The sequence below is a fragment of the Artibeus jamaicensis genome, unplaced genomic scaffold, assembly GCF_021234435.1.
Source record: "Artibeus jamaicensis isolate MK-2021 breed Jamaican fruit bat unplaced genomic scaffold, CSHL_Jam_final contig_475, whole genome shotgun sequence".
In the NCBI taxonomy this organism is placed as follows: domain Eukaryota; kingdom Metazoa; phylum Chordata; class Mammalia; order Chiroptera; family Phyllostomidae; genus Artibeus; species Artibeus jamaicensis.
The window spans coordinates 5,322,965-5,350,582 of record NW_026521852.1 but is presented as its reverse complement, the minus strand read 5'-3'; the positions used below and the strand labels follow the sequence as shown (position 1 = coordinate 5,350,582).

Below are 27,618 nucleotides of genomic sequence, written 5' to 3'. Positions count from 1 at the left end.
TTCTAAAAACATACAAGCTCCCAACCCTGAATCAAGAGAAAACAGAAAAACTGAACAGAAAAATTACCACCAACAAAATCAAAGCAGTAATCAAAATACTTCCAACAAACAAAAGTCTTGGACTGAATGGTTTTGCAGGTGGATTTTACTAAACATCCAAAGAATTAAACCTATCCTATTTAAGCTATTTTTTTAAAAAAATTCAAGAGGAGGGAAGACTCCCAAGCTCATTCTACTAGGCCAGCTTTATTCTAATGCCAAAACCAGAAAAAACAGAATAGAAAAAAAAGAAAATCATAGGCCAATATCCCTAGTTAAGATAGATGCAAAAATCCTCATCAAAATATTAGCAAACTGGTTCAAGCAATACATTAAGAAGGTCATACATTATGATCAAGTAAAATTTACTCCTGCGTTGCAAGGTTGGTGCAATATCTACAAATCAATTAACATCATACACCACATTAACAAAATAAAGGATGAAAATCACATGATTGTATCAATCAGTAAAAAAGCATTTGATAAAATCCTGCACTCACTTATGATAAAACTCTCAACAAAATGACAATAAAGGAAGCATTCCTCAATAAATAAAGTTTATATAAGACACACCCATAGCTATCATTTCACTTAATGGGGAAAAACTAAAAGTGTTTCTCTTAAGATAGGAAAAAGAGAAGTATTTCTGCTTTCATCATTCTTATTCAACATAGTACTACAAGTCATAGCCACATCATTTAGACAAGAAGGAATAAAAGCTATATACCCAAAAATAAAAGCTTTCAATCCAAGTCAAAAAGAAGTAAAGCTCTTATGATTTGCCAATGACGTGAATCTATTTACAGAGAAGTTTAAGTACTTTAACAAATAACTACTAGAACTAAAGAATGAATTCAGTAAAGTAGCAGGACACAATATTAACATTCAAAAATAGGTTGAATTTTTACATATCAATAATGAACTATCAGAAAGAGAAACTAAGAAAACAATCCCACTTACAGTTGCATCAAAATAATGCTTAGGAGTAAATTTATTTTTATTTTTTAAAATGTATTTGATTGATTATGCTATTACAGTTGTCACATTTTTTCCTCCCCTGTATTCCCCTCTGCCCTGCACACCTCCTCCCTTCATCATTCCCTTAACTCAGTTCATGTCCATGGGTCATGCATATTAATAGTTTGGCTTCTCCATTTCCCATACTATTCTTGACCTCCCCCTCTTTATTTTGTACCGAGCATTTATGCTTCTTCCTTGTACCTTTTCCCCCATTCTTTCTCTCCCCATCCCCACTGATAATCCTCCATGTGATTTCCATTCCTGTGATTCTGTTCCTGTTCTAATTGTTTGCTTAGTTTTTTTGTTTCGTTTTGTTTTATGTTTTATATTTGTTGTTGATAGTTGTGAGTTTGTTGGCATTTTACTCTTCATATTTTTTTATCATCCTCATTTTCTTAGATAAGCCCCTTTAGCATTACATACAGTAAGGGCTTGGTGATGATAAACTCCTTTAACTTGACCTTATCTGAGAAGCACTTTATGGGCCCTTCAATTCTAAATGATAGCTTTACTGGATAATCTTGGATATAGGTCCTTGCCTTTCATGACTTAGAATACTTCTTTCCAGCCCCTTCTTGTCTGCAAGGTTTCTTTTGAGAAATCAGCTGACAGCCCTTTTTGTAGGTACTCCTTTGAAGGTAAGTGTCTCCTTTTCTCTTTTGGCTTTTAAGATTCTCTCCTTCTCTTTAATCTTGGCTAATGTAATTATGACATGTCTTGGTGTGTGCTTCCTCAGATCCAACTTCTTTGGGACTCTCTGGGCTTCCTGGACTTACTGGAAGTCTATTTCCTTTGCCAGATTAGGGAAGTTCTTCATTATCTTTTCAAATAAGTTTTCCATTTCTTGCTCTTCCTCTTCTCTTTCTGCCCCCCCCCCCCATGATTTGGATGTTGGAACACTTAAAGTTGTCCCAGATGTTCCTAGACCTCTCCTCATTTTTTTGAATTCTTGTTTCTTCAGTCTGTTCTGATTGAATGTTTATTTCTTCCTTCTGCTCCAAAGTGTTGAATCCCACTTTTCTTCTGGTCACTGTTGGTTCCCTGTACATTTTTCTTTATTTCACTCTGCATAGCCTTCACTTCTTTCTCTATTTTGTGACCATACTTCACCATTTCTGTGAGCACCCTGTTTACAAGTGTTTTGAACTCTGCATCTGATAATGTGGCTATCTCTTCATTGCTTAGTTCTATTTTTGGAACTTTGATATGTTCTTTCATTTGGGCCATATATATATTTGTCTTGGGGCACCTGTTACTTGTAAGGGGCAGAGCAACCCAAGTTGCTGCATTGTAGCACTGTATGTAGGGGAGTGGCCAGAGGGGGAACAATGCTACCTGCTTGGGTCTTGGCTGGTTTTCAGTCTCTTTCTCCACTACCCAGAAGCAAATTTGGCCTTTCTGGTGCTGATTACTGGGTGAGTGGGTTTATGTATGTTCTAGGACCCTGTGGGTCTTTCCAACAAACTCTCCTGTGAGGCTGGGAGTTTTTCCCACTGCTGCAACCCCTACAGGTTTTTATCACCAGAGGCTTTCTTTTCCTGTGATGGAATCGTGGGTTGTGTGGTCTCTTTTGCTCCTTAGTTATTCCTCCCAGTTTATCCACACACAAATGTGGGACCACCCAATCTGCTAACCATGGCTTCACTCACCCTGGTCCCACAGCCTCTGCCTTGCTGGGAGTTCTCTCTGCCCCCACTCCCTATCTCCACCCCTCCTATCAGTCTGAATTAATGTTTCTTCTTTAATTCCTTGGTTGTTGGACCACCATAAAGTTTGATACTCTGGCAGTTCTGGTCATTTTTTACTATTAAATTTCTTGTTGTCCTTATTTTGGTTGTGTGAGGAGGCAAAGTGTATCTACCTATGCCTCCATCTTGGCCAGAAGTCCCAGTTAGGAATAAATTTAATAAAGAAAATAAAGGCCTATAGTTGAAAAACTGTAAGGAATTGAAGAAAAAAATTTAAAAAATAGAAATAAATGGAAGCTTATACCATTTTCATTTATAGAAAGAATTAACATCATTAAAATGTCCATACCTCAAAACAATCTATACATTCAACATGATCTCTGTCAAAACACTGATGGCATACTAAAAAGAACTAGAACAATAATCCAATTATATGGAACCACACACATAAAAAACTCAAATAGCCTCAGCAATATAGAGAAAGAAGAATAAAGTTGGAGGTGTCATGCTACCAGATATCAAACTATACTACAAGGCTATAATACTCAAAATGGCATTATACTGGCATAAAAACAGACATACAGATCAATGAAAGGGAATAGAGAGCCCAGAAATAAACCCACATCTGTATGGTCAATTAATATTTGGCAAAGGAGGCAAGAACATACAGTAGGGTAAAGACATTCTAGTCAATAAATGATGCAAGAAATCTTGCACAGATATGCGCAAAAAATAAAAGTAGTTCACCTTTTTACACTTTATATAAGAATAAACTCAAAATGGGTTAAAGACTTAAATGTAAAACTTGAAATTATAAAAATCTTAGAAGAAAACATAGACAGTAAAATTTCAAACATTTCTTGTAGTGACATTTTTTTCTGATATGTCTCCTCAGGCAAAAGGAATGAAAGAAAAAGAAATGTAGAATTACATCAAATTAAAACTTTTTTAATAAAAATGGAAACCACCAAAAAACCCCAAAATAGCATAGTAAATGGGGAAACATATCCAATGATACATCCAATATGGGATTAATATCTAAAATTTATAAAAACTTATACTACTCAGTACCAAATAAATAAATACATAAATAAGCAGAGGACTTGAATAGATATTTATTTAAAGAAAACAGACAGATGGCCAGCAGACATATGAAAAGATGGTCAACATCACTAATCATGAGAGAGATGCAAATTAAAACCACAGTGAGATATCATCTCACATCTGTTTGAATGGATCTCTTAAATAAATCAACAAACAACAAGTGTAAGCAAGGACATAGAGAAAAGGAAACCCTTGTGCATTGTTGGTGGGAATGCAGATTAGTGCAGCCACTGTGGAAAACAAATGGAGTTTCCTTAAAAAACAAACAAAAAGTCTACCTTTTGACCCGGTTATTTCACTTTTAGTGATTTATCCAAAGAAACCCACTTTTAGTAATTTGAAAGAATATATGTACCTGTGTGTTCATTGTAATGTTACTTATAATACCCAAGGTATAGAAGCAACCCAATAGATGAATGAATTTAAAAAGCCATCGTACTTATATACAGAATGGGGCAAAAGTAGGTTTATAGTTCTTTGTATAGGAAATAATATAATAATTAGCAGAAATAATCCAAGAATAAACTCTGTTTCATGTACTCATTTTCCCCCCACCTGCACAATAGAATATTACTCAGCCATAAAAAGCATAAAATCACTTCTGCCAAGATGGAGGCATAGGTGGAAGCACTGTGTCTCCTCACACAACCAAATTTAAAAACAACAGAGTTTTAGCAACAAAAACGCAGCCAAAACCACAGAAAATTGAACTACACAGAAGTCTGACAACAATGGACCCTTCAGCCTAACCGGTAAGAGGGGCAGAGCCAGCAGCAGAGTGGGGTCGGGGAGGACCGACCCAGGTGTACAACCCAGGCATGCCGGCAGCTGGGGGCAGATCCCAGGTGTGGAGTAGTGGGCGGACCCACTGAGGACACAAGGCGGTGGACTCACTGAGGGCTGATCACGGTCACACATTCGAGCGCAGATAAACCAGTGAAGGAGCAAGCAGTGAGACAGATGTGCAAGCTCCAGTGGTGGGAACTGGCAGAGGGCACCACTATTGTCCCTCTCTGACCTGCCGCACATGCAGTGTCACAAACCAGCCACCTGGGTGGCCTCTCTCTGACTCGCCCCCACATACAGCGTCACAAACCAGCAACCAGGGTAGCCCCACCCTGGTGAACACTTAAGGTCGGCTCCTCATAGGTAACAGGCATGAACAGATCAAAACATGGCTCAGGAACAACTCAGAGCCCCAGAGCCAATAAATCTAAGAGATGAAGAAATAGCTAAACTTTCAGATGCACAGTTCAAAACACTAGTGATCAGGATCCTCACAGACTGGTTGATTTTAGTCACAAATTAGAGGAACACATGAAGGCTAAACTAATTGAAATGAAGGGAAATACACAGGAAACCAATAGTGATGGAAAGGATACAGGACTCAAATCAAAGGAGTGGAGCAGAAGGAAGGAAAAAGACCAAACAGAAAAGAATGAAGAAACAAGAATTTTAAAAAATGAGGAGAGGCTTAGGAACCTCCAGGACATCTTTAAACACTCCAACATCCGAATTATAGGGGTACCAGAAGGATAAGAGGAACAGCCATGAGTGGAAACCTTATTTGAACAAATAATAAAAGAGAACTTCCCCATTCTGGTGAAGGAAATAGACCTCCAGGAAATCCAGGAAGCTCAGAGAGTCCCAAAGAAGTTGGATCCAAAAAGAAACACACCAAGGCACATCATCATTACATTAGCCAAGATTAAAATGAAGGAGAGAATCCTAGGAGCAGCAAGAGATAAGGGGACAGTCACCTACAAAGGAGTTCCCATCAAACTGTCAGCTGATTTCTCAAAAGAGACCTTACAGGCAAGAAGGGGCTGGAAAGAAATATTCCTAGTCATGAAAACCAAAGACCTACAACCAAGATTGCTCTATCCAGCAAAGCTTTCATTTAGAATGGAAGGACAGATAAAGTGCTTCTCAGATAAAGTCAAATTCAAGGAGTTCATCATCACCAAGTCCTTATTATATGAAATGTTAAAGGGGCTTATCTAAGAAAAAGAAGATAAAAACGATGAACAGTGAAAGGACAGCAAACTCACAGTTATTAAGAACCACAACTAAAACAAAAGCAAACTGAGGACAGCTAGATCAGGAGTGAACCATAGAAATGAAGATCGCATGGAGGGTTAGCAACAGGGGAGTGGGAGGAGGAGAAGGGGGGAGAAGGTACAGAAAATATGTAGCATAGATGGTAGGCAGAAAATAGATAGGGGGGAGGGCAAGAATACTAGGGGAAATATAGAATCTAAAGAACTTGAAACACGTGGTCATAAACTAAAGGGGGGATTGGTGGGAGAGGGGTGTGCAGGGTGGAGAGGAATGAAGGGGGGAAATAGAACACCTGTAATGGCATAATCAATTAAATATATTTTTAAAAAAAGCATAAAATGATACCATTTGTGATGGTATGGATGGACCTAAAGGGTACTATGCTCAGTGAAAGAACTCATTCACAGAAAGACAAATACCATATGATTTCACTTACATGTGTGATCTAAAGAACAAAATAAATGAACAAAGAAAGATGAAACAGACTCATAGATACAGAGAGAAAACGGGTGGCTGCCAGAGGGGAAGGAGTATTGGGACACTGAGTGAAAGAGGTGAGGAAACTAAGAAGCACAAATTGGTAGTTACAAAATAGTCATGGGGAAGTAAGTAAAGCATGGGAAATATAGTCAATAGTATGGTGATAATTATGTACGGTGCCATTTGGGATACTGAAGATATCACAGGGAACAATATGTAAAGTATATGATTGTCTGGTTGTTAAGCTATACACACAAAAAAATAAATAATAATGATAACAACAGCAACAAAAACAATTGCCAGAACCCATTTCTCTGGTATGAATGAGAAAGATACAAAAGATAAAGAAGAGGAAAATATTGACAAGAGAAAATCTTAAAAAGTTTTATTTTTAAACATTGACCGGAAGCAAAAGTAAAACATGACAAGCTGTTTGTATACAAAAATGGGTGGAGGTGTAGAGGGGAAGGGGGGGAAAGCTTTCAGGAACAACTATAAAGGACACATGGACAAAACCAAGACAGGGTGGAAGCAGAGGAGGCAGGTGGGGATGGCTGGGGTGGAGCAGGGGAGTGGTGGGGGGTAAATGCAGACAACTGTACTTGAACAACGATAAAATAATTTTTTACAAAAGATACTCAATAAAGAAAATCCCAAGGAATCACAAAAATGGAACAAAAAAAAGAAAAAATCTCCTGGAACAGATAAGCAGTTATAGCAAGATTGAACAATACATGGTTAATATGCAAAAGTTGGTTTCTTTTGGCTCTGTCTTTGAATTTCCTGTGAATATGTAATTATTTCAAAATACAACATTCTTTTTTAATATATATTTTTATTTTATTGATTATGCCATTACAGTTGTTCTATTTCACCCCCTCCGTTCCCCTCCACCCTGCACACCCCTCCCCCACCATCCCCTCCTTTAGTTCATGACCACGTGTCTCAAGTTCTTTAGATTCTATATTTCCCCTACTATTCTTACCCTCCCCTGTCTATTTTCTATCCACCGTCTATGCTACTTATTTTCTGTACCTTCTCCCCACTTCTCCTTCTCCCATTCCCCTGTTGCTAACCCTCCATGTGATCTTCATTTCTATGGTTCTGCTCCTGATCTAGCTGTCCTCTTAGTTTGCTTTTGTTTTAGTTGTGGTTCTTAATAACTGTGAGTTTGCTGTCCTTTCACTGTTCATCATTTTTATCTTCTTTTTCTTAGGTAAGTCCCTTTAACATTTCATATAATAAGGGCTTGGTGATGATGAACTCCTTGAATTTGACTTTATCTGAGAAGCACTTTATCTGTCCTTCCATTCTAAATGAAAGCTTTGCTGGATAGAGCAATCTTGGTTGTAGGTCTTTGGTTTTCATGACTTGGAATACTTCTTTCCAGCCCCTTCTTGCCTGTAAGGTCTCTTTTGAGAAATCAGCTGACAGTCTGATGGGAACTCCTTTGTAGGTGACTGTCCCCTTAGCTCTTGCTGCTTCTCAGATTCTCTCCTTCATTTGAATCTTGGCTAATGTAATGATGATGTGCCTTGGTGTGTTTCTTCTTGGGTCCAACTTCTTTGGGACTCTCTGAGCTTCCTAGATTTCCTGGAAGTCCATTTCCTTCACCAGAATGGGGAAGTTCTATTTTATTATTTGTTCAAATAAGATTTCCATTCATGACTGCTCCTCTTCCCCTTCTGGTACCCCTATAATTCGGATGTTGGAGTGTTTAAAGATGTCCTGGAGGTTCCTAAGCCTCTACTCATTTTTTTTTGAATTCTTGTTTCTTCATATTTTTCTGTTTGCTCATTTTTTCCTTCCTTCTGGTCCACTCCTTTGATTTGAGTCCCAGTTTTCTTTCCATCACTATTGGTTTCCTGTGCATTTCCCTTCATTTCAATTAGTTTAGCCTTCATATGTTCCTCTAACTTGTGACTAAAATCAACCAGTGCTGTGAGGATTCTGATCACCAGTGTTTTGAACTGTGCATCTGAAAGTTTGGCTATTTCTTCATCTCTTAGATTTATTGGCTCTGGGGCTCTGAGTTGTTCTTAAGCCATGTTTTGATCTATTTGTGCCTGTTATGTATGAGGACAGGCGCCTTAGGTGTTCACCAGGGTGGGGCCACCCAGGTTGCTGATTTGTGATGCTGTATGTGGGGACGGGGTCAGAGAGGGAGCAATGGGGGTCCTTTCCGCTTGCCCAGTCTGCCTCACCGCTTGCCCTCGCCTATTTATCTGAGCGCAACTGTGGGAGCCCGCTGCCCTGCACTGTGCGGTCTTAATGCTCTCCTCTTCACTGGTTCATCTGCGTGCAAATGCGTGACCGACCACAGACAGCCAACTGCGCCTCTTCCCTTTGTCCGCCTGTAGCTAGCCCGCACCTGGGATCTGCACCCTCGGCTGCCTGTGTACTGCCTGAGTCAGGATATCTATTTTGCCCAACCTGCTCTGCTGCTGGCTTTGACCCTCTCACTGGTTTAGCTGAGCAGTTCGTTATTTTTGGACTCTATATTGTTGATTTTCTGTGTGGTTCGGTTGCATTTATCATTGTTAAAACTTTGCTGTTTTTAGATTTGGTTGTGGAACAACTCAAAGTGTTTCCACCTATGCCTCCATCTTGGTGGAAGTCCTCAAAATAAAACATTCTTAAATGGATAAAAAGGCTGGGATGTCCACTTTCACCGCTCTTATTCAACATAGTACTGGAATTCCTAGTCACAATAATCAGACAAGAAGAATAAAAGATATCCAAATTGGGAAGAAATAAGTAAATTGTCCTTATTTGCGGATGTCATGATAGAGAGAACCCTAAAGATTCCACAAAAACCACTACAACTGATAAATGAATTCAATAAAGTTACAGGATACAAAATAAATATTCAGAAATCAGTGCATTTTTTATATGCCAATGATGAACTATCAGGAAAGGAAAACAATCCTATTTACAATTGCATAAAATATTAAATACCTAGGACTAAATTTAACAAATGAGTTGAAAGACCTGCACTTGAAAAATTATAAGATATTGAAGAAAGAAATAGAAAAAAAAACTAATGCATGGGAGCATATATCATGCTCATGAACAGAAGGAATTAAAATCATTAAAATGTCTATTACCACCCAAAGCCCTCTATAGATTAAGTGCAATTCCTAACAAAATACGAATGCCCTTTTTTACAGAGCTAAAACAAATAATTCAAACATTTGTAGCAAAACATAAAATACCTTAAATAGCTATAGAAACCCTGAAAAGAAGGAACAAAGTGGGTGGTATCACACCTCCCGTTATCAAATTATACTACAAGGATGTAGTAATAAAAACAGTATAGTGCAGTTTTCCAGTATAAATAAAATTCTATTGGCTCAGAATGGGATGGAAGTGAGGTTAGGAGTAGTAACTGACCCCCAATCACCACCTTTGTCTATCATCACAACCCATTGCTCTGAATGGTTCTCAGCACCGTATCCCAAGAGTGGGTAATAAGGAGAAAGGATGTGGAAAAACCTGTGTTATCTGAGATCTCCTCCCACAGAATGCAGTGTTTTGTGACTTGGGTCCATCAGTCTGGTCTCATGATTAATCTTTCTTTACTCTGGCGTAGGAAACATTATTTCATATCCTTCTTTAAAAGAAAAACTACTTCCCTATCTAGGTCACTTTCAAAAGCTGGAGATTCTGGGGGACAGAGACTCAGATACAGCATACCAAGAGGGATTTCTTCTAAAGCCCTTAAGTGCATTTGGATAGAGTGTAGTTGGATTTACTTTGCCTCACCCTTCCCTTCTCCCCTACCAAGAGGGAATAGCGGTTAATGCTGTGGACCCCAGCCAGACATGCAAGGCATTGCCAGCTGTCCCCTACCCATGCTGTTCCCATGCTCCCCATTCTGCTGATTGATGCCTGCTCCTTGAAAATTCCTGTTGACAAAAGGAGACATGTCCCCCACCACACCTACACATACACTGTGGCTCAATTCTGGGCCTCTGAGAACAAATCAGAGCTGTGGATCTCTTCTTCCTCCTGAAAGTAGGCTGGCCTTCCCAGTGAGCTGGGTGCCTGCTGGGCCTTCAGTAAACATGAAGCCACCACAGGCTGATGGTCTGGGAGAGGTGGCACGTCTTGGGCTGGAGAAGCAGCTGTATTCCTTGGTATGATGATCTAGACCTCCAGAGGTGTTATTGTTACACCTGTCCTCTTTGATCTGCCTTTCTTCAAGTTCTTCCCTTTTGGCTGCCTTTTTCTCCTAATACAGGACATCCCACCAGGGTTGGTGACTCAGATAGATTCCAGGCCCATAGCGTACTTCTTAAGGGTCACTGCCTCACCTTTATTCAAGCTCCAGAAGCCCTCTGAGTGCAGCTTGCTCTGCAAACTGCTGGTTTGACACAGAGCTCATGATAGTCAGCTAAGCCCACAGCCCTGGGCCTCATGTCAGCCATGTGCTGGCCTCAGAGAAGTACAAAGACAAAAGGACTGTTTGGAAAAGAGGCTGCTACATCTTCTCCCACACAACCAGTTTTTTTTTTTCTTGAGAATTTAAACCGAGAGATACAATAGTCTAGAATTTGATAGATAAGTCATGTAAAAGGCAGGAATCCATAGGATTAGTCCACAGATTCCTGAGGTTAGGGATTCTGGACTGGTCTCAGTTCTCGATATTCCTCCCCTTCATCCTTCTTGAATTTTCTAAACTCCTTCAATTCTTTTAAATAGTCCCAGTTTCTTAGATAAATTCTCTTTTTTTGCTAAAGGTACATGGACTTGGTTTTTGTTTTTTGCCATCAAAAGAAACTTACCTAATATGTGAGCATAGAGATATTAAAATCTTTCTCCAAGGTCACATAGCTTGTAAGTGACCAGAGTTTTTAATCAAGGACTGTCACATTCCAAGTATATGTTCTAGTGCTTATTCCATATATACTGCTTAGGCTGGAGCTATGATGAAAAGTTCTTATCTCACACATTGTGAAAGATTAAAAACCCTCCTTAGTATTCGGCCCAGTCCTTTATCTCTTCTATCTTTTTTCTTAAGTCTGATAGTCTCTGTTCAGATATATTATTAAGATGACCTCAGAACAGATCAGGATTGATCACAGGAGAACGTAGAGATAATAGAGAGGAAACCATCCCTACTGTTTTTCTTCTCTTCAAATCTTAGACTCACTAACATCAGAAGAAGGGTTAAATATCCCAAGGAGAAATGAATCAAGCCTGTCTTGAGGTTTTCTCCTCCTCCCAGGAGAGCTCCCTTGATCACCAAAAAACCTCCCACTGCTCCATCCAGGACCCCAAAGTGGGGGCTTGCCCTTGGGTTCCTCAAACTCACCAAACACTTCCAGTGGGATCTTCCATTCCTTTTCAGTCCAATTCTCCATCACCACCTTCAAGATGTAGGTGCTTGTATCATTTTTCTGGACCTTACAAATGTAGAGTGTGCCATTTTCACGATCAAGTGTGACCCTGTCCTTAAATGTAGTTTTGAAGAAGTGAGGATTAGGCTTGTCAAACTCCCATTCTAAAATCTTCTTGTTGGAATTGTAAAACAAGGTGAGACTTTGGTGGTTGTGAGGCCAGTCGGGGATTGGAAGAGTCACATTGCTGCCAGAGACTGCAGATTCCGGATGTTCTGAATAACCTGCCAATGAGATTCAGAGTGAGACCTGTTTTAGAGAAGGCAGAGATGCCCTGTGGCTCAGGCTTTGGCTTGGGATGGTGATCAGGGAAGAAGGAAGGGATTTCTTTCTGCAGCCATGAATATGGTCTATATCAGAGGGTCTGGACCTCTGGTCAGGAATTTAATGAAAGTTGGAGATTGAGAAGTGGGCTCGGGGGCAGGGGATGTTGCTTATAATACATCTAGTTCTGCCTAAGATGACCAAGAAAAAGGACACTGAGGCTGACCCTGTAGATTTTGAGATAAAGTAATGACAAGTCATTTCCTCTCTAGGCTTTTGTTTCATATGGTTCAATTTAGATTTCCAGCAGTAAGTGGGGAATAGAGGAGAAACAAGGTTTGAAGTGAATGGGAGACAGAGCAATTCAGTGGCAAAGTATTATAAAAGCATGAAGACATTTCATTAACAAAAATATTGTACTATTTTTCTGGCCTTAGTGATATTGATAGTATTCATCAGCTTTTTAAAGCTTGTGATACATAGGAATCTCTTATGCTGACTAAATTAACTTTTGTTCTTATTTGTATATATAGTTTTGTTCTTTCTTTAGTGAGAGTACCCCAAATTGCATAAGCCTCAGCTCTAAAAAAACAAGTTTGATTAAGTTGGAGAAAGAAAAGATGATAGCTACAAGATGCAAGATGAAAGGAGGTCTGTTGATTCTTTTTGTTGATGGAGAGAAATTATATTCATATAATGTACTACATAACAATGCTTCATTTAATGATGGACTGCATACAACAGTGGTCTCATAAAATAATAATGGAAAAATTCCTATCAAGTAGTACATCACAGCCATTTTAATGTTGTAGTTCAACCCACTAGCCATGTGTTTTGGTGATGCTAGAGTAAACAAACCTACTGAACTTCTAGTCATCTAAAGGTATAGCACAGAACAATTAAAGTACAGACTTCTGACCAAGATGGAGGGATAGGTAGAGACACTTTGCCTCTTCACACAACCAAAAGAAAAAAACAACCAATTTAAAAATAAAAAACAACCAGAACTGCCGGAAAATCAAACTGTATGGAACTCAGACAACCAAGGAGTTAAAGAAGAAACATTTATCCAGACTAGTAGGAGGGGCAGAGATTGGCAGCCAGGGTAGAACTCCCAGCAAGGCAGCAGCTGGAGGACCAGGGTGGGCAAGGCAGGGGTGGGTAGACCAAACAAAGCGGTGACTGGCAGAGTGGATGGTCCTGCATTTGCGTGTGAATAAACCAGGGGTAACAACTCAGGAGCAAGAAAGACTGTGTAACCCAGGATTCCAGCATGGGAAATGAAGGCCTCAACATATCTAACTGAAAAAACCTGTGGGGGTTGCAGTGGTGGAAAGAAATCCCAGACTCACAAGGCAGTTAATTGGAGAGACCCACAGGGTCCTAGAATGTACACAAACCTACCCACCCAGGAATCAGCACCAGAAGAGTCCAATTTTTTTGTGGATAGCAGAGGAACTGACTGAAAGCAGGCAGGGAGCCAAGTAAGTGGCATTGTTTTCTCCTGGGCACCTCCTCTACATAGAGTACCTCAACACAGTGCCATGGGTTGCCTTGCTCTGGCAAATACCTAAGGCTCTGCTCCTTACTACAAAACAGGTATGCAAAGACAAAAATAGATGTCCCAAATGAAAGAACAGATCAAAGCTACAGAAAAAAATATAACTAAGTGATGAAGAGATAGCCAGACTATCAGATGCAGAGTTCAAAACACTGGTAATCAGGATGCTTACAGAAATGGTGAAGTATGGTTGCAAAATAGAGGAAAAAGTGAAGGCTATGAAAAGTGAGAGAAAGGAAAATGCACAGGGAAGACCAGAAGGAAACTGGGGCTCAAGTGAACAGTTTGGAGCAGAAATATTCACCCAAAACAGAATGAAGAAGTGAGAATCCAAAAAAATTAGGAGAAGTTTAGGAACCTCTGGGACAACTTTAAATGTTCCAACATCCAAATCACAGGGATGGCAGGAAGAGAAGAGGAAGAGCAAGAAATGGAAAACTTATTTGAAAAGATAATGAAGAACTTCCCTAATCTGGCAAAGGAAATAGACTTCCAGTAAGTCCAGGAAGCCCAGAGAGTACCAAAGAAGTTGGATCCAAGGAAGCACACACCAAGACATGTCATAATTACATTAGCCAAGATTAAAGAGGAGAGAATCTTAAAAGCCACGAGAGAAAAGGGAGACACTTACCTACAAAGGAGTACCTACAAAAAGGGCTGTCAGCTGATTTCTCAAAAGAAACCTTGCAGGCAAGAAGGAGTTGGAAAGAAATATTCCAACTCATGAAAGGCAAGGACCTATATCCAAGATTATCCAGCAAAGCTATCGTTTAGAATTGAAGGGCCCATAAAGTGCTTCTCAGATAAGGTCAAGTTAAAGGAGTTTATCATCACCAAGCCCTTACTGTATGAAATATCAAAGGGGCTTATTTAAGAAAATGAGGATGATAAAAAAATATGAAGAGTAAAATGACAACAAACTCACAACTATCAATAACTGAACCTAAAAATGCAAAAACAAAAATGAAGTAAGCACACAACTAGAACAGGAACAGATTCATAGAAATGGAGATCACATGGAAGGTTATCAGTAGGGAGGCAGAAAATGGGGGAAAAGGTACATGGAATAAGAAACATAAATGATAGGTATAAAATAGATAGAAGGAGGTTAAGAATAGTATGAGAAATGAAGAAGCTGAAGAACTTATATGTATGACCCATGGATATGAACTAAGGTGGGGAGCTGCTGGTGGGAGGCAGAGTACAGGATGGAGGGGAATAAAGGGGAGAAAAAATATGATAACTGTAATAGCATAACTAATAAAATACATTAAAAAATTTAAAGTATATAATTCTTGGTGAACATAAGATATGTGTATTACTGATTTATGTATTTATTATACTATATTTTATCATTTTTGCATGTTCTCTCCACTTACAAAAAAAAGCTTTCTGCAAAACAGTATGTTGTGTCACACTTGCAGCAGCCTCATATCCTGTCTTTTGATGCCTCACATCCTCTTATGTTTAATTCAATCTCATGGTGTTTTACAAATTTAGTGTAGCCTACATATACAGTGTTTATAAGTGTAAAATAGTGTGCAGCAATGTCCTAGTCTTTCACATTTACTGAAAACTAACACACTGGCTCACCCAGAACAGCTTACAGTCCTGCAAGCTTCATTTATGATAAGCACTTTATAGAGATGAAACATTGTCTATCTTTTACATTATATTTTTACTTTACCTTTTCTACATTTAGATATGTTTCAGTAGAGTAACATGTTGTATAGGTTTGTAGCCTAGAAGCAATAGGCTATATCACCTAGGTTTGTATAAGTGCACTCTATGATCACACAATGATGAAATTACCTAATAACATATTTCTCAACATGTATCACTGTTGTTGAGAAAGAGCAGTAGAAAGAAACTAATGGTAGAGAAAAGGAGGAATATAACTTATGTCACACTGTCACATAAAAACTGAATCATATTGTTCAACATGATATATATACCTGGCTGTTGATTCTTTACTTATCTATAATTTCCAAAATCATTCTCCTCAATGGCTAAAAGACAATAATGCCTGTGTCCCAGGGCTTTAAATTCTATTCATCCTTCCAACCATCCATCTATTCCTTCAACATTTATTAAGCACATTGTTCCTGGGGCATATACAGACACACCTCCACATTTGTTTTACAGTGCTTCTGATTGGTCCATTTCAGACTTTATAATCTCTGTGACACAATAAATTCAGCCCAAGGAACAGCATTTGAACAGCCATTATGTTACTGGCACTGTGCAGTGCAGACAGAATCTGTGGTTTCTTGGAGCAGGATGTTCTCTTCAAGTTTTTAAAATAATTAGACATACTAGGTCTGTGCAGAAGGTATCCAGACATATAATATGAAACATAGAGATCTTTATTGAAGAAGATACAAGAAACATTGTCCTGTACATAGGACAATGATACCTCAGTCCCCTTCAAAGTAGGCACCTTGAGACCTCACACAGTTCTCCCAGTTGTTATCAGCTGCTGGTCACATTTTCCTGAATCTCATACACAGTCTGAAATCTCTTCCATTTCAAAGGTGATTTTAGCTTTGGGAAAAGCCAGAAGTTGCAGAGCACCAAATCTAGGCTGTAAGAAGTCTGAATCACCTGCGTGGGTGGCTTGATGTTTCACAAAAAAAAATTCTGCATGTGACATGATGTGTGAGCAGGTACGCTGTCATGGTGAAGCCACCAACCACTAGTTGCACAAAGCTGCAGCTTTCTGAATCATCCAAATAGTTTCCAAGGAGGAATGTTCAAGATTAACACAAAATTTGATGCAGAGTTGTGACTCTGCTTGCTGTCATTTTGTATGACAGCCACACAGTACACATGCTCACCAACAGCATCTACCACCCCTACTGACTAGTACAGTGAAGTCGTCATTGTTCACACATTTACATTCCAGTCCACTCTCCTTGGTTGCCAGGTTATAGTGCAAATTGTTCTCATTGTATTAATGATAGCTGGACTTTTTCCAGACAGACTTCAGATATTCTACACTCATTCTTTTTCTCTTCATTGTTTCCATGTGGATTAATAGAAGTGGTGACAATAAACAGGCTACATCAGTGGTTTTTTTTCAACCTTGGCACTATTGACATTTTGGTCCAGATAATTTTTTGATGTAGGGGGCTGTTCATATGTATTGCAGGATGTTTAGCAGCACCCCTGACCTGTGCCCATTAGATGCCACCTCTCCAGTTGTAACAATGAAGTGTTTTCAGACACTGCCAAATGTCCCCTGGAGGTGGCAGGGGACAACATCATCTATCCACCACCATTCTGGTTAAGAACTACTGTCCAACAAGTGTTAGACATATGCTCAGAAAGAGCACAACCCACTCAGAAGTAGCAGTAACTACTTCTTTATTTCTCAGTAAAGGGTCACAGATAGCTACCAAGATGTCCTTTTTGGAATCATTACACATAAGTGATGAAGGAAAGAAGGGATGATACAACATCCTGTGTATGTCTTTATCTTAGCATTTATTATATTGGAATAATCTGTTTAATGTATACTACCTGCCTCTGTGACCAGACTGTAAGCATCGTAAGAATAAAAAATGAGTCCTATGAGTCTAGTTCATTTTTCATTATAATATGATGGTTAAGAGCATAGGTCCTGGAATCAGACTATCTTGGTTCAATTCCTGGCTTCACCAGTCACTATTGTGTAACCTTGAACATGTTACCTATTCTTTCTGCTTTTGTTTTAGTATTTATGGTTCTCAGTTCTGTGGATTTGGACTGAAACTACACCACCAGTTTTCCTGAGCCTCCATCTTGCAGATGGCATATCATTCGACTTCTCTCTATATAGAGAGAAGTACATAATGAGTTATGCTTTATGTACACCATACTATGGTATACCATAATTGCATGAGCCAATCCCTCACAATAAATCTCTTTCTGTATATTTATATATATCCTGTTGGTTCTGTTTCTCTGAAGAAGCCTAATTAATATAGAGTTACACAAATAAAATGCTTAGAATCTAATTTAATTAATACCAATAAAGTACTTATATTAATATTTGAAAGATTAGTAAGAATTCCAATTAGCACAATTTCCTATATTATTTTTATATCCATAACACCAAGTACTATGCCTGTTATTGAGATGTTTAACAATTGCTTGTTAAACTTATTTTATTGTACCAAAACAGCAGTAAAATAAGGATTGGACTTGTGACATAATTTTTGGAAATGAAATCCTATTTATAAATATGAAAGAGTAAAGAATATTGAAGGAAGCCCTGGCTGGTATAGCTCAGTGGATTGAGTGTGGGCCTGCGAACCAAAGGATTGAGGTTTGATTTCCAGTCAGGGAACATGCCTGGGTTGCAGGCTAGTTCCCAGCAGGGGACACATGAGAGATAACCATACATTGATATTTCTCTCCCTCTCTCCTTACCTTCCCCTCTAAAGAAAAATAAATAAAATCTTTAAAAAAAAAGAATATTGAAGGAGCCTAATATCCCCCCATCAAAAAAAAAAAAAAGAAGTTCCAGAAGAAGATTTTACTTGTAGCCTAACGTTTTAAAAGTAGAAGATATCAGTGTGCTCAAGAGAAAACACAAAACTACATCTCTGGCCTAGTTTTTAAGAAATGTTATTTTAAGAAAAACAGGTACCTACACCACTGTAAGACAAGAGAACTTCCCTGAAGATTTCTTGAGGAAGGAGAAATAAATATGAGTCCAATGAGAAACGAAGAATACAGAGATAAAAACTCAAGCCAAGTTATAATTTACATTCTTTCTTCTTGTGAAAATGGGGTCTACTTTATAAACACAACGAGATACTGTTTGGTAAGAATGTTCTCAACTTGCTCAAAAGGAGAAGGACATCTATAACAGACACACAGTTACTAAGATGGCGAGTTTCTCTCTTTTTTTTCCAGCCAAGATGGAGGCATAGGCGGAAATGCTGTGCCTCCTTGCACAACCAAATTTAAGGACAACAAAGATTTAGAAACAAAAATACAACCAGAACAGACAGAAAATTGAACTGTACAAAAGTCTGATAATGAACCATTCATCCAGACTGGTAAGAGGGGTGGAGTTGGCGACTGGCGGAGATGGGTCCAGGCAGAAAAAAGTAGTGGTTGGCAGACCCTGTCATGGAGAGGAAAGGAGCAAACCCAGTGAGGAGTGCAAAGAAGTTAGCTGACCATGGACACACATTTGCATGTAGATAAACCAGGCAAAAAAAATGGGCAGTGAGACAGACCATGCAACCCAGGGCCCCAGAGACAGGAAATAAAATCTAAAAGCACCAACTGGAAAAATTTTAGGGGGTTGAGGTGCCAGGAGAGGCTCCCAGCCTCACAGGAGAGTTTGTTGGGGAGACCCACAGGGTCCTAGAATGTACACAAGTTCACACACCCAAGAACCAGCACTAGAAGGGCCCAATTTGCTTGTAGAAAGTGGCAGAGGGGACCGAAATCCAAGAGAGAGAGGAACAAGTGCCATTGCTCCCTTTCTGACCCCGCCCCCACATACAGCATCACAACCCAGTGACTTGGGTTGCCACACCCTGGTGAGCACCTAGGCTCCACTCCTCATATGTACCATGTGCGAGCACACAAAAACATATGGCTCAAGCAGAGAAACAGCTCAAAGCCCCAGAGCCAATACTTCTAAGCAACAAAGAGATAGCCAACCTATCAGATGCACAGTTCAAAACACTAGTGATCAGGATGCTCACAGAATTGGTTGATTTTAGTCACAAATTAGATGAAAAAAATGAAGGCTACACTAAGTGAAGTGAAGAAAAATGCATGGGGAACCAATATGATGGAAAGAAAACTGGGACTCAAATCAATGGAGTGGACCAGAAAGAAGAAACAACCAAATAGAAAAGAAGGAAGAAACAAGAATTCAAAAAAAAATGAAGAGAGGCTTAGGAACCTCCAGAATATCTTTAAATGTTCCAACATCCTAATTATAGGGGTACCAGAAGGGGAAGAGGAAGAGCAACAAGTGGAAAACTTACTTGAACAAATAATACAGGAGAACTTCCCTAATCTGACAAAGAAAATAGACTTCCAGGAAGTCCAGGAAGCTCAGAGAGTCCCAAAGAAAGTGGGCCCAAGAAGGAACACACAAAGGCACATCATCATTACATTAACCAAGATAAAAATGTAGGAGAGAATTCTAGAAACAGCAAGAGATAAGGGGACCATCAACTTCAAAGAAGTCCCCATCAGACTGTCAGCAGATTTCTCAAAAGAGACCTTACAGGCAAGAAGGGGCTGGAAAGAGGTATTCCAAGTCATGAAATCCAAAGACCTACAACCAAGATTGCTCTATCCAGCAAAACTTTCATTTAGAATGGAAGGACAGATAAAGTGCTTCTCAGATAGGATCAAATTCAAGGAGTTCATCATCACCAAGCCCTTATTATATGAAATGTTAAAGGGACTTATCTAAGAAAAAGAAGTTAAAGAAACATGAACAGTGAAAGGACAGCAAAGTCACAGTTATTAACAACCACACCTAAAACAAAAGCAAACTAAAAGGACAGCTAGATCAGGAGTGGAAACATAGAAATGAAGATCTCAAGGAGGGTTAGCAACAGGTAAGTGAGAGAAGGAGAAGGGGGGAGAAGGTACAGAAAATAAGTAGCATAGATGGTAGGTAGAAAATAGGGGGGAGGGCAAGAATAGCATGGGAAATATAGAATCTAAAGGACTTGAGACACATGGTCATAAACTAAAGGGGGGTAATGGTGGGGAATGGGGGTAGGGTGGAGGGGAATGAAGGGGGGAATAGAACAAGAACAACTGCAACAGCATAATCAATAAAAAAAATTAAAAATAAATAAAAATAAAAATAGCAAAAGAGGAGTAAACTTTGTTACAAAATACCTAACAAATAAATGGCCTGGGAAGCAATGTAAACCTGAAGATAGAAACACTAGAAAGAATGGTTGATTGACCATACAAGAAGAAAAGAAAGGTATTCTAGTTTTCTGAAAGAATTCTATAATTTATTCACAAATCGAAGAAGAAAGATGGATTGATTTTACTCATAGAGATTGCAAAATTAATGCAGAAATGTAATGCAATTTGAGGTAGTAAGATGGTAACTTGTCAGCTAACAGAATTGTTTAATAAGTTCAGACTGACTGATATTTTACTTATGTAAAGTACACTTATGTGTTTTTTTATTTTAAAAATAAGTTGACAAAATCTTCATTTGCCTTCTTTCCAACTTCTTATTGAAAAGGTAGGAGAAGCAGCCTTAAGGGAAGCAACTATTTTGATTTAATTCTAACAGGAAGAAGTAGCTAGGTACATGTCTGAGTGCTTAAAGTAACAGTGTTTACCTGTAGTTTACAATAAAAAATAAAACACATATTTTCTGTGTTTACCCATTTTTTTTGTCTGTAAAAAAAACCAAAATTAAAATAGAGAAACAATAATCAGATTAAAGGAAGTCATGCCCTGGCTGGTGTAGCTCAGTGGATTGAGCGTGGGCTGAGAATCAAAGGGTTACTAGTTAGATTCCTAGTCTGGGCACATGCCTGGGTTGCAGGCTGGGCCCCCAGTAAAAGCCATGTGAGAGGCAACCACACATTGATGTCTCTCTTCCTCTCTTTCTCTTCCCTTCTCCTCTCTCTAAAAATAAATAAATAAAACATTTAAAAAATAAAAATAAAGGAAGTCATAATTTTATACCAAAGAGTTGATAGGTTCTAAAGAGGAAGTTCTGTTTATTCTAAAAACAAGTCACATGGTTTCTAGTAAAACTCTTAAGGATGGAAAAAGGTAAATTTAAAAAATATTGATATGGACTTACCTGGAACTTTCTGATGAGATCGACTATATTCAAACCTCTACAAATATTTTTAGGAACTTATTTGGCAATAAATATCAATACTGAAGATTTGTGTCATGACTGACAAGATAAACAGAGTACCATTTCCTGGGATGGAAAGTCTAGTAAATTCAATAAATCAGATTATAGTGGGTCAAGGCCTAAAATGAAGGTGAGGAAGAAGAGAATAATGTAAACTACTCTTTTAATACATGTTAATATGAATGGGAAGGAGACTGGTAAAGGGCTATGAAAGGTAAAGACAGTTTTTGGTTATTAGTTTTTAGTTTCATTTCAAGAGAAAAAAAAGCAAGCTATGGTAGATCAAGGAAAGGAGCCAGTGGCCAGGGACACGTGGGTTAGAAAGAATATGCCTGATGGACCTGGACTATAGAGGGTTCAAAGCAGAGTTAAATGCACAGGTCATGGCTGGGAGAGAAGATACCTCATCCTCTGAGGGAAAAGAGAAGGAGGATAAGAGTAGATCGTAGTTTGGAGGTGGCAGACAAGAGGTTGAGCACATTCTTGCTTAGTGATTTCTAGTCTCCATCTCTCAGTGAAGTAGGAAGAAAGTGCTTTGCTGAGAGAACAGAGGACAGAAGTAAAGGTCCTGAAAGATAAGAGTGAAAGTTTCAAATCACCACTGTGGAAAATGAGAGATTTTATTAGGGTCAATAAGATTACTCCAAGATCCTAACTTGACTAAAACAATGATTAATAATTTCTTTCCTCCCTCTCCTCCCTCTATTCATCTATTTATACATACAAATGTACATCAATTTATTCATTTATTTACTCATCTAATAAAGGTAAATACCATGTGCTTGGCTCTATGCAAGACACTATGAATATGATAAGATATAGCTCCTTCCCTCAAGGTACTTCCATTCCAGTGGATAAAAATAATTAGTAAGATGATTTTACTATTGATGATAAGTGTTAAGAAAAGAAAATATGGAAACCTAAGGGGGGCACATAAAAGGGAGTACATACTTGAATTTGGGGGTCAGGAATGGATTCCATGGAAAGTGTGAGTAGGAGTCATTATAAGAAGAAATTAGCCAGGGAAAGATGAAAAGTGGGAGTAATGGAGAAAAAAATAGCACCGTGTCCACAAAAAAAACCCCAACACAACATTCATTTGAGAAAGTGAAATTAGCTCAGCTGATTAGAGTAAGACTAGGGGAGTGTAGCATTAAAGAGAAAAGAATAGGTGCCCAATTGTGTAAGTGCGCTAAAGCCCTTAATACCAAGCCTAGATTTAATATGTGACCTAATTGCTATTTCAACCTCTCCCAGATACATAACCTTTTTTATTATTCTCTCTTGAGTACATGCTTATTGATTTAGAGAGAGGAAAGAAGAGAGAGAAGGAGAGAAACATTGATGTGAGAGAGAAACATTGATCAGTTGCCTCCCACATGCACCCAAACCAGGAATCGAACCAGCAACTTAGGCAAGTGTCTTGTCAGGGAATCAAACCCACGACCTTTTGGTTTATGAGATGAAGCTCCAATCAAGTGAACCACACCAGCTAGGGATCCCAGAAACATAACCTTAATCACCAGGCTGGAATTCTCTGGTCAATACCAATGAGGTAATCTGAATGGAAACCTGAGAGGGAACTTTCTCTATAAAAGACAGCCCTTCTTTTTCTTGGTGGACTACAGTTTGGGTTGCTGCCTGAATCGGTGGCTCTCAAGTGGTAATCTTTTGTTCAAATAAATGCTGTTTATCCTTTATCACAGCCTAAAATTACTTTTGGTTGACAGAGACTTATACTCAGAGTTTCTGCTGTACTCTCTCATTTGCCATGGTGGTTATTGAAGACTTTTTCAAAGGAGAGTAATATAAGCAGATAGCAGTGTGGAGAATAGAATAAAAAGAGCAGTTGGGATAGGAGGGTATTGTAATAATTGGATAAGAAAAATGGTGTGCCCTGGCTGGTGTGGTTCACTTGGCTGGAGTGACCAAAAGAGTGACCAAAAGTTACTTTGTTCAGTAACCAAAAGATTGCAAGTTATATTCTGGGTCAGGGCACATGCCTTGGTTGCAGGTCTGAGCATGACAGTCCTGAGTCTGGGTGCATACGATCCCTGGTACAGGAACATATAGGAGGCAACCAACTGATGCTTCTCTCTTGTACCAAATGTTTGTCTTTCTCCCTCACTCTCTCCCTTCCTCCTTCTCTAAAAAGCAATGAAAAAGATGTCCTTGGGTGAGGATAAAAAAGAAGGAGAGAAAGAGAGAAAACGGTGTATTGATCTAGCATAGGTGGTTTACTCTGTCAGTGGAGATGGACAAAATGAGATATATTTGAGAGATATTTTTGAATAGAGAATTAATAGGACTTATTTATTGAATGTATCAAGAGAGAGAAAGAAAGAAGTTGGGAATGACTCCTGGAATTCTTGCTTGAGTAACTGAACATAGAGATGCCATTTTTTGAAATAGGGGAGGAACAGCAGATTATAATATTTTTTAAAGTCTGCACATTTTTGACACTACTCCAATCAAGAGGTAGAGTCTAAGTCCTCTTCCTTTGATGACTGCCTCAATAAAACAGAATGCCTCAGAACAGTCACTTTCAAAGCTAGATTTAAAAATATCAGGGAGCATTTGCCTATTTTTCTTGGGTTTAGTCTTACTCAGCCTAGGTACCAGCTATGTGAACGATGAAGGCTTAGAGATGATCTCAGGCTCCACCATGCTCTGGTGACTAGGACAAGACACCTCAAGGTGCTGAGCACATCCTACCTCCACATTTGTGGGCAGAACAAATGATTGTTACTAATTTAAGTAAAAGTACTGTGGTAGCTCATAATACAGCAACAGGTATCTGGAACAAGATGATGAGTTAGATTTTGGATATGTATTTAGATAGTCTGGGGGAGTTGTCTAAGAAGCAGCTAGAAATTCAGGTATGGGACTCAGGAAAGAACTTTGGGCTTGGAAATTTAAAATATTCTTCTCAGGCTTGACTCAGGTTGTGTGTGTCATAATTGCAAGGCAATTTCACATTCTTTGTTTTGATTTGATGTTAATAATAACCCCTTGAAAAATTGCAGGGCATATTATTATACTGTTATAAAGTTGAAAAAGCTGAGGCTCAGAAAACTTTTGTGACTTATAGAAAATCCCCTGTCATTGAACTTAGAGACAACACAGGTCTCATTCCTATTACATGTTGTTTGCACTGAATTTTGCTTAGTGTTGTAGGGATATGGGGAAGATGCCTAATAGTGGAGGGTACCCTGAAATCAGAGAACTGAGAAACTCAAGTTTGAGAAGGGATAAAACAGGAAATTTAAAAGTGTTTCTTAAATTTTTCCACAAAAGCATTTCTTACCAGGGAGAAGAGAGCTACTGTACTCTCAGGAAATCTGCATGTACCATCAAAAGGAAGTTTCCTAAAGTCATCAATTCATATAATTAACAATTATTTGTTGGTGCCAGCTATGTTCCAGGCACTGTGCTAAGGTCAGCACTAGACATGGTCCCTGTCCTCATTGAGCTCAAGGAAACAATGGAACAAAAAAATCACCAATAATCTAGGGGCTGAGATTTCTGGGAGGCAGTCACATGAAAATGGGAAGCTAAGAAAGGGTCAGGAAGAGAGGATGGTGCAGGAAATCCTAGGCAGAAGGAAAAACATTTACTGCACAGGCCTAGCAGCAAGAGAAAGCATCTCCTTCAAGGCAAAAAAAAGTTTAATTTAGATGGAATGTGGTTAATGGAAAGGAACACATACATTGGGGATAAGATGACCATCTGTATGCATAGTCTATACGCAAAGAAATTCGGGTACCTTGAATTTGTCTCTAGAGATAGTCCTGAAATATTCCAGTTCTCTTGGCAGCTCTGTCTTTCTAAAAGTTGAATTAATACTTCATTCACATATGCCCCACTACCAAGGTCAGGTCAGTGTCCTATGAATTCAATCAACCCTAAGGAACCCATGGAGACACATCATGTCTCTATCCTTAAGTAGTCATGAACCAAATCTAAAGTATTGCCACCCCAAGAAGCCTTTTCTGTCAGCATTTCTTCCTCATCTCCCTAAAAGTTACACTGTGGGGGCGACTTTCCTCACAAGTCCCCTGGTGTGCCATGGATAGAGTAAACCTGACTGAGACATGATGTGGTCTGCTTGCGGAGGAGAGGTGGCCAGTTTTCCAGAGGAAAAAGGCCTTGAGCAGTGGCCAGTTTCTCAGGGGAAAAAGGCATTGAGCCCCTTTCTCCAAAGGCTTTCATTGGGTTGTAATACACAGGAATACAGGCCAGCAAGGATCAAACAGTAGATAACATTTCAAAGAAATCTGAGGGCTTAGTGTGAGTCAGAGTCTGTCAGAAAGAAAGTTTTTAGGGTTTCCTGCTCCAACCCTTAATATATGAATGAAAGCACTCTTAGGAGAGCAGATCTCATGGGTTTATCAGGAAGTCTTTGTGATTCCAGATTTTTCCCTGGGACACACTCTAGCAAGACAAGGAGCTGCACCTCTCCCCATCAGGTATTCAGGCTTAAGGGGATTAGAGCCAGGAAGCGCTTCTCCCAGGGGACGTGGGGACTCGGGCTTTGTCAAAGCTGGTGGGGGGCAAGAGTCCATTGCTTTTTGTTGCAGCCCCCTGAATCCTTCCATGATGGCCTCCCAAGTGATCGAGTCTGGCCTAGGTTGCCCCTTTTCTGAGGGGTCTTATCCATCAAGGACTTCCGACCATGCTTTGGGGGCAGGGAGGAAACTGAGGCAGCATTTGCTACCAGAGACAAGCTTTGCCTCGTGTGGCTCGAATTCCAAAGGTCACTGACTTACCCTTAGCCACAGGGGGTAGAGTTACAATTCCTAGAACCAGGCAGAGTGGTCCACAACATTACATACTGTCATTAAATTTATGATGCTGTGTTTTTTTCCATGTTTGTTCACTTTTACCCATTTTTTCTTACAGTGGTAAGCATTAAAACCTTTTAGATGAAAAACAAAACAAAACAAAACAAAACCCTGAGCATTTATTAAGCAGGGAACAGTGAGAAAGGCAATAGCTGAGCTCTTGCTTCTCAGCTGGCCTGGGAAGAAAGGTACTAACGGGTTCAGCAACTGTAACAGGAAAAGTAGTTATCTCATAAGAAGGCCAGAACCAGCCCATGGCTGGAGAATGCACCTTAACTCTTAACAACCAGGTGCTTCGGAGTTCAGAGTGCCTTTTATGCTGAAAGCTCTACTCAGCCCCTCATTTAGAGACCCTTCACGCAGCAATTCTTTCCAACTTATCTTTCCTACAATTTGATTTCCTACAGTGACATCATTTATCTAGGCTTAGGACAGAACACCTTGCAAAGACAAAAGTTTCATGGAGCAGCAAAGTGTACCTGAGCATAAAAATGTGGCATCTATCAGTGTGGAGATTCCTGTTATTCAAAATGCAAAAACTACTTCACAGACCACAGGCCATGAGACTAAATATGACGGGCCTACTTCCTCATCTCCCGGTGGTTCAGTTTTTGCCATGTCCCACTGAGAAAAGGCATAGAACCTGATAATCCAAGGTTCAGAAAAGCCCCCCAACTCATCACTTCCCTGCTTCCAAAATGGAAGTGCCTATGGCCTGGACCACAATTGTGTCTTTGGTGCACAATCACAGACAAACAGTTTATAGAAAATACCTTGAATGTTGGTTTCCAAGAAACAAAGAGGCAGCAGTAGAAGTTCCAGAGCCAGACACAACTTCAGCCCTTTGGAGCACATTACAGAGCTTCCCAGGAACTCTGATGGCAGGCAAGAACCAGACTGAAAACAGTGGGGGCTTCAGTGCTCTTTATCTTATGGCCGTGGGTGAGCCACAGATCTTTCTTTCTGTCTGCCCAGCAGCTTGTGGGTGGGGCCTGGAGGCCAGAAACAGGAAGCCACATAGATTTTTAAAATTAGACTTTATTTCTTAGAGCAGTTTTTAGGTTCACAGAAAAACTAAGAAGAAAGTACAGAGATTTCCCTTATATTTCCTAACCCCAACATGCATAGCCTCCCCCATTATCTACATCTCTAACCAGAGTGGTACATTTGTTACAATTGATGAACCTACATTGACACATCATTATTACTAAAAGTCCATAGTTTACTTTAGGTTTCACATTTGGCTTTGTACATTCTATAGATCTGAACAAATATATAATGACTGTATCCA

The 27,618-nt window shown here is 39.3% G+C and overlaps 1 protein-coding gene across 1 annotated transcript in view; it reads right to left on the bottom strand.

Moving 5' to 3' along the window:
* The window catches only part of CD48 (CD48 molecule), a 49,567-nt gene extending 22,252 nt beyond the window's left edge, over positions 1-27,315 (bottom strand). The window contains exons 1-2 of the mRNA XM_037134275.2: positions 27,101-27,315; positions 11,710-12,018 (exon numbers count right to left, since the gene is read on the bottom strand). Coding sequence (XP_036990170.2) covers positions 11,710-12,018; positions 27,101-27,182 — 391 coding nt within the window. The 5' untranslated portion in view covers positions 27,183-27,315. The remainder of the gene's footprint in view (positions 1-11,709; positions 12,019-27,100) is intronic.
* Positions 27,316-27,618: the final 303 nt, after the last annotated feature.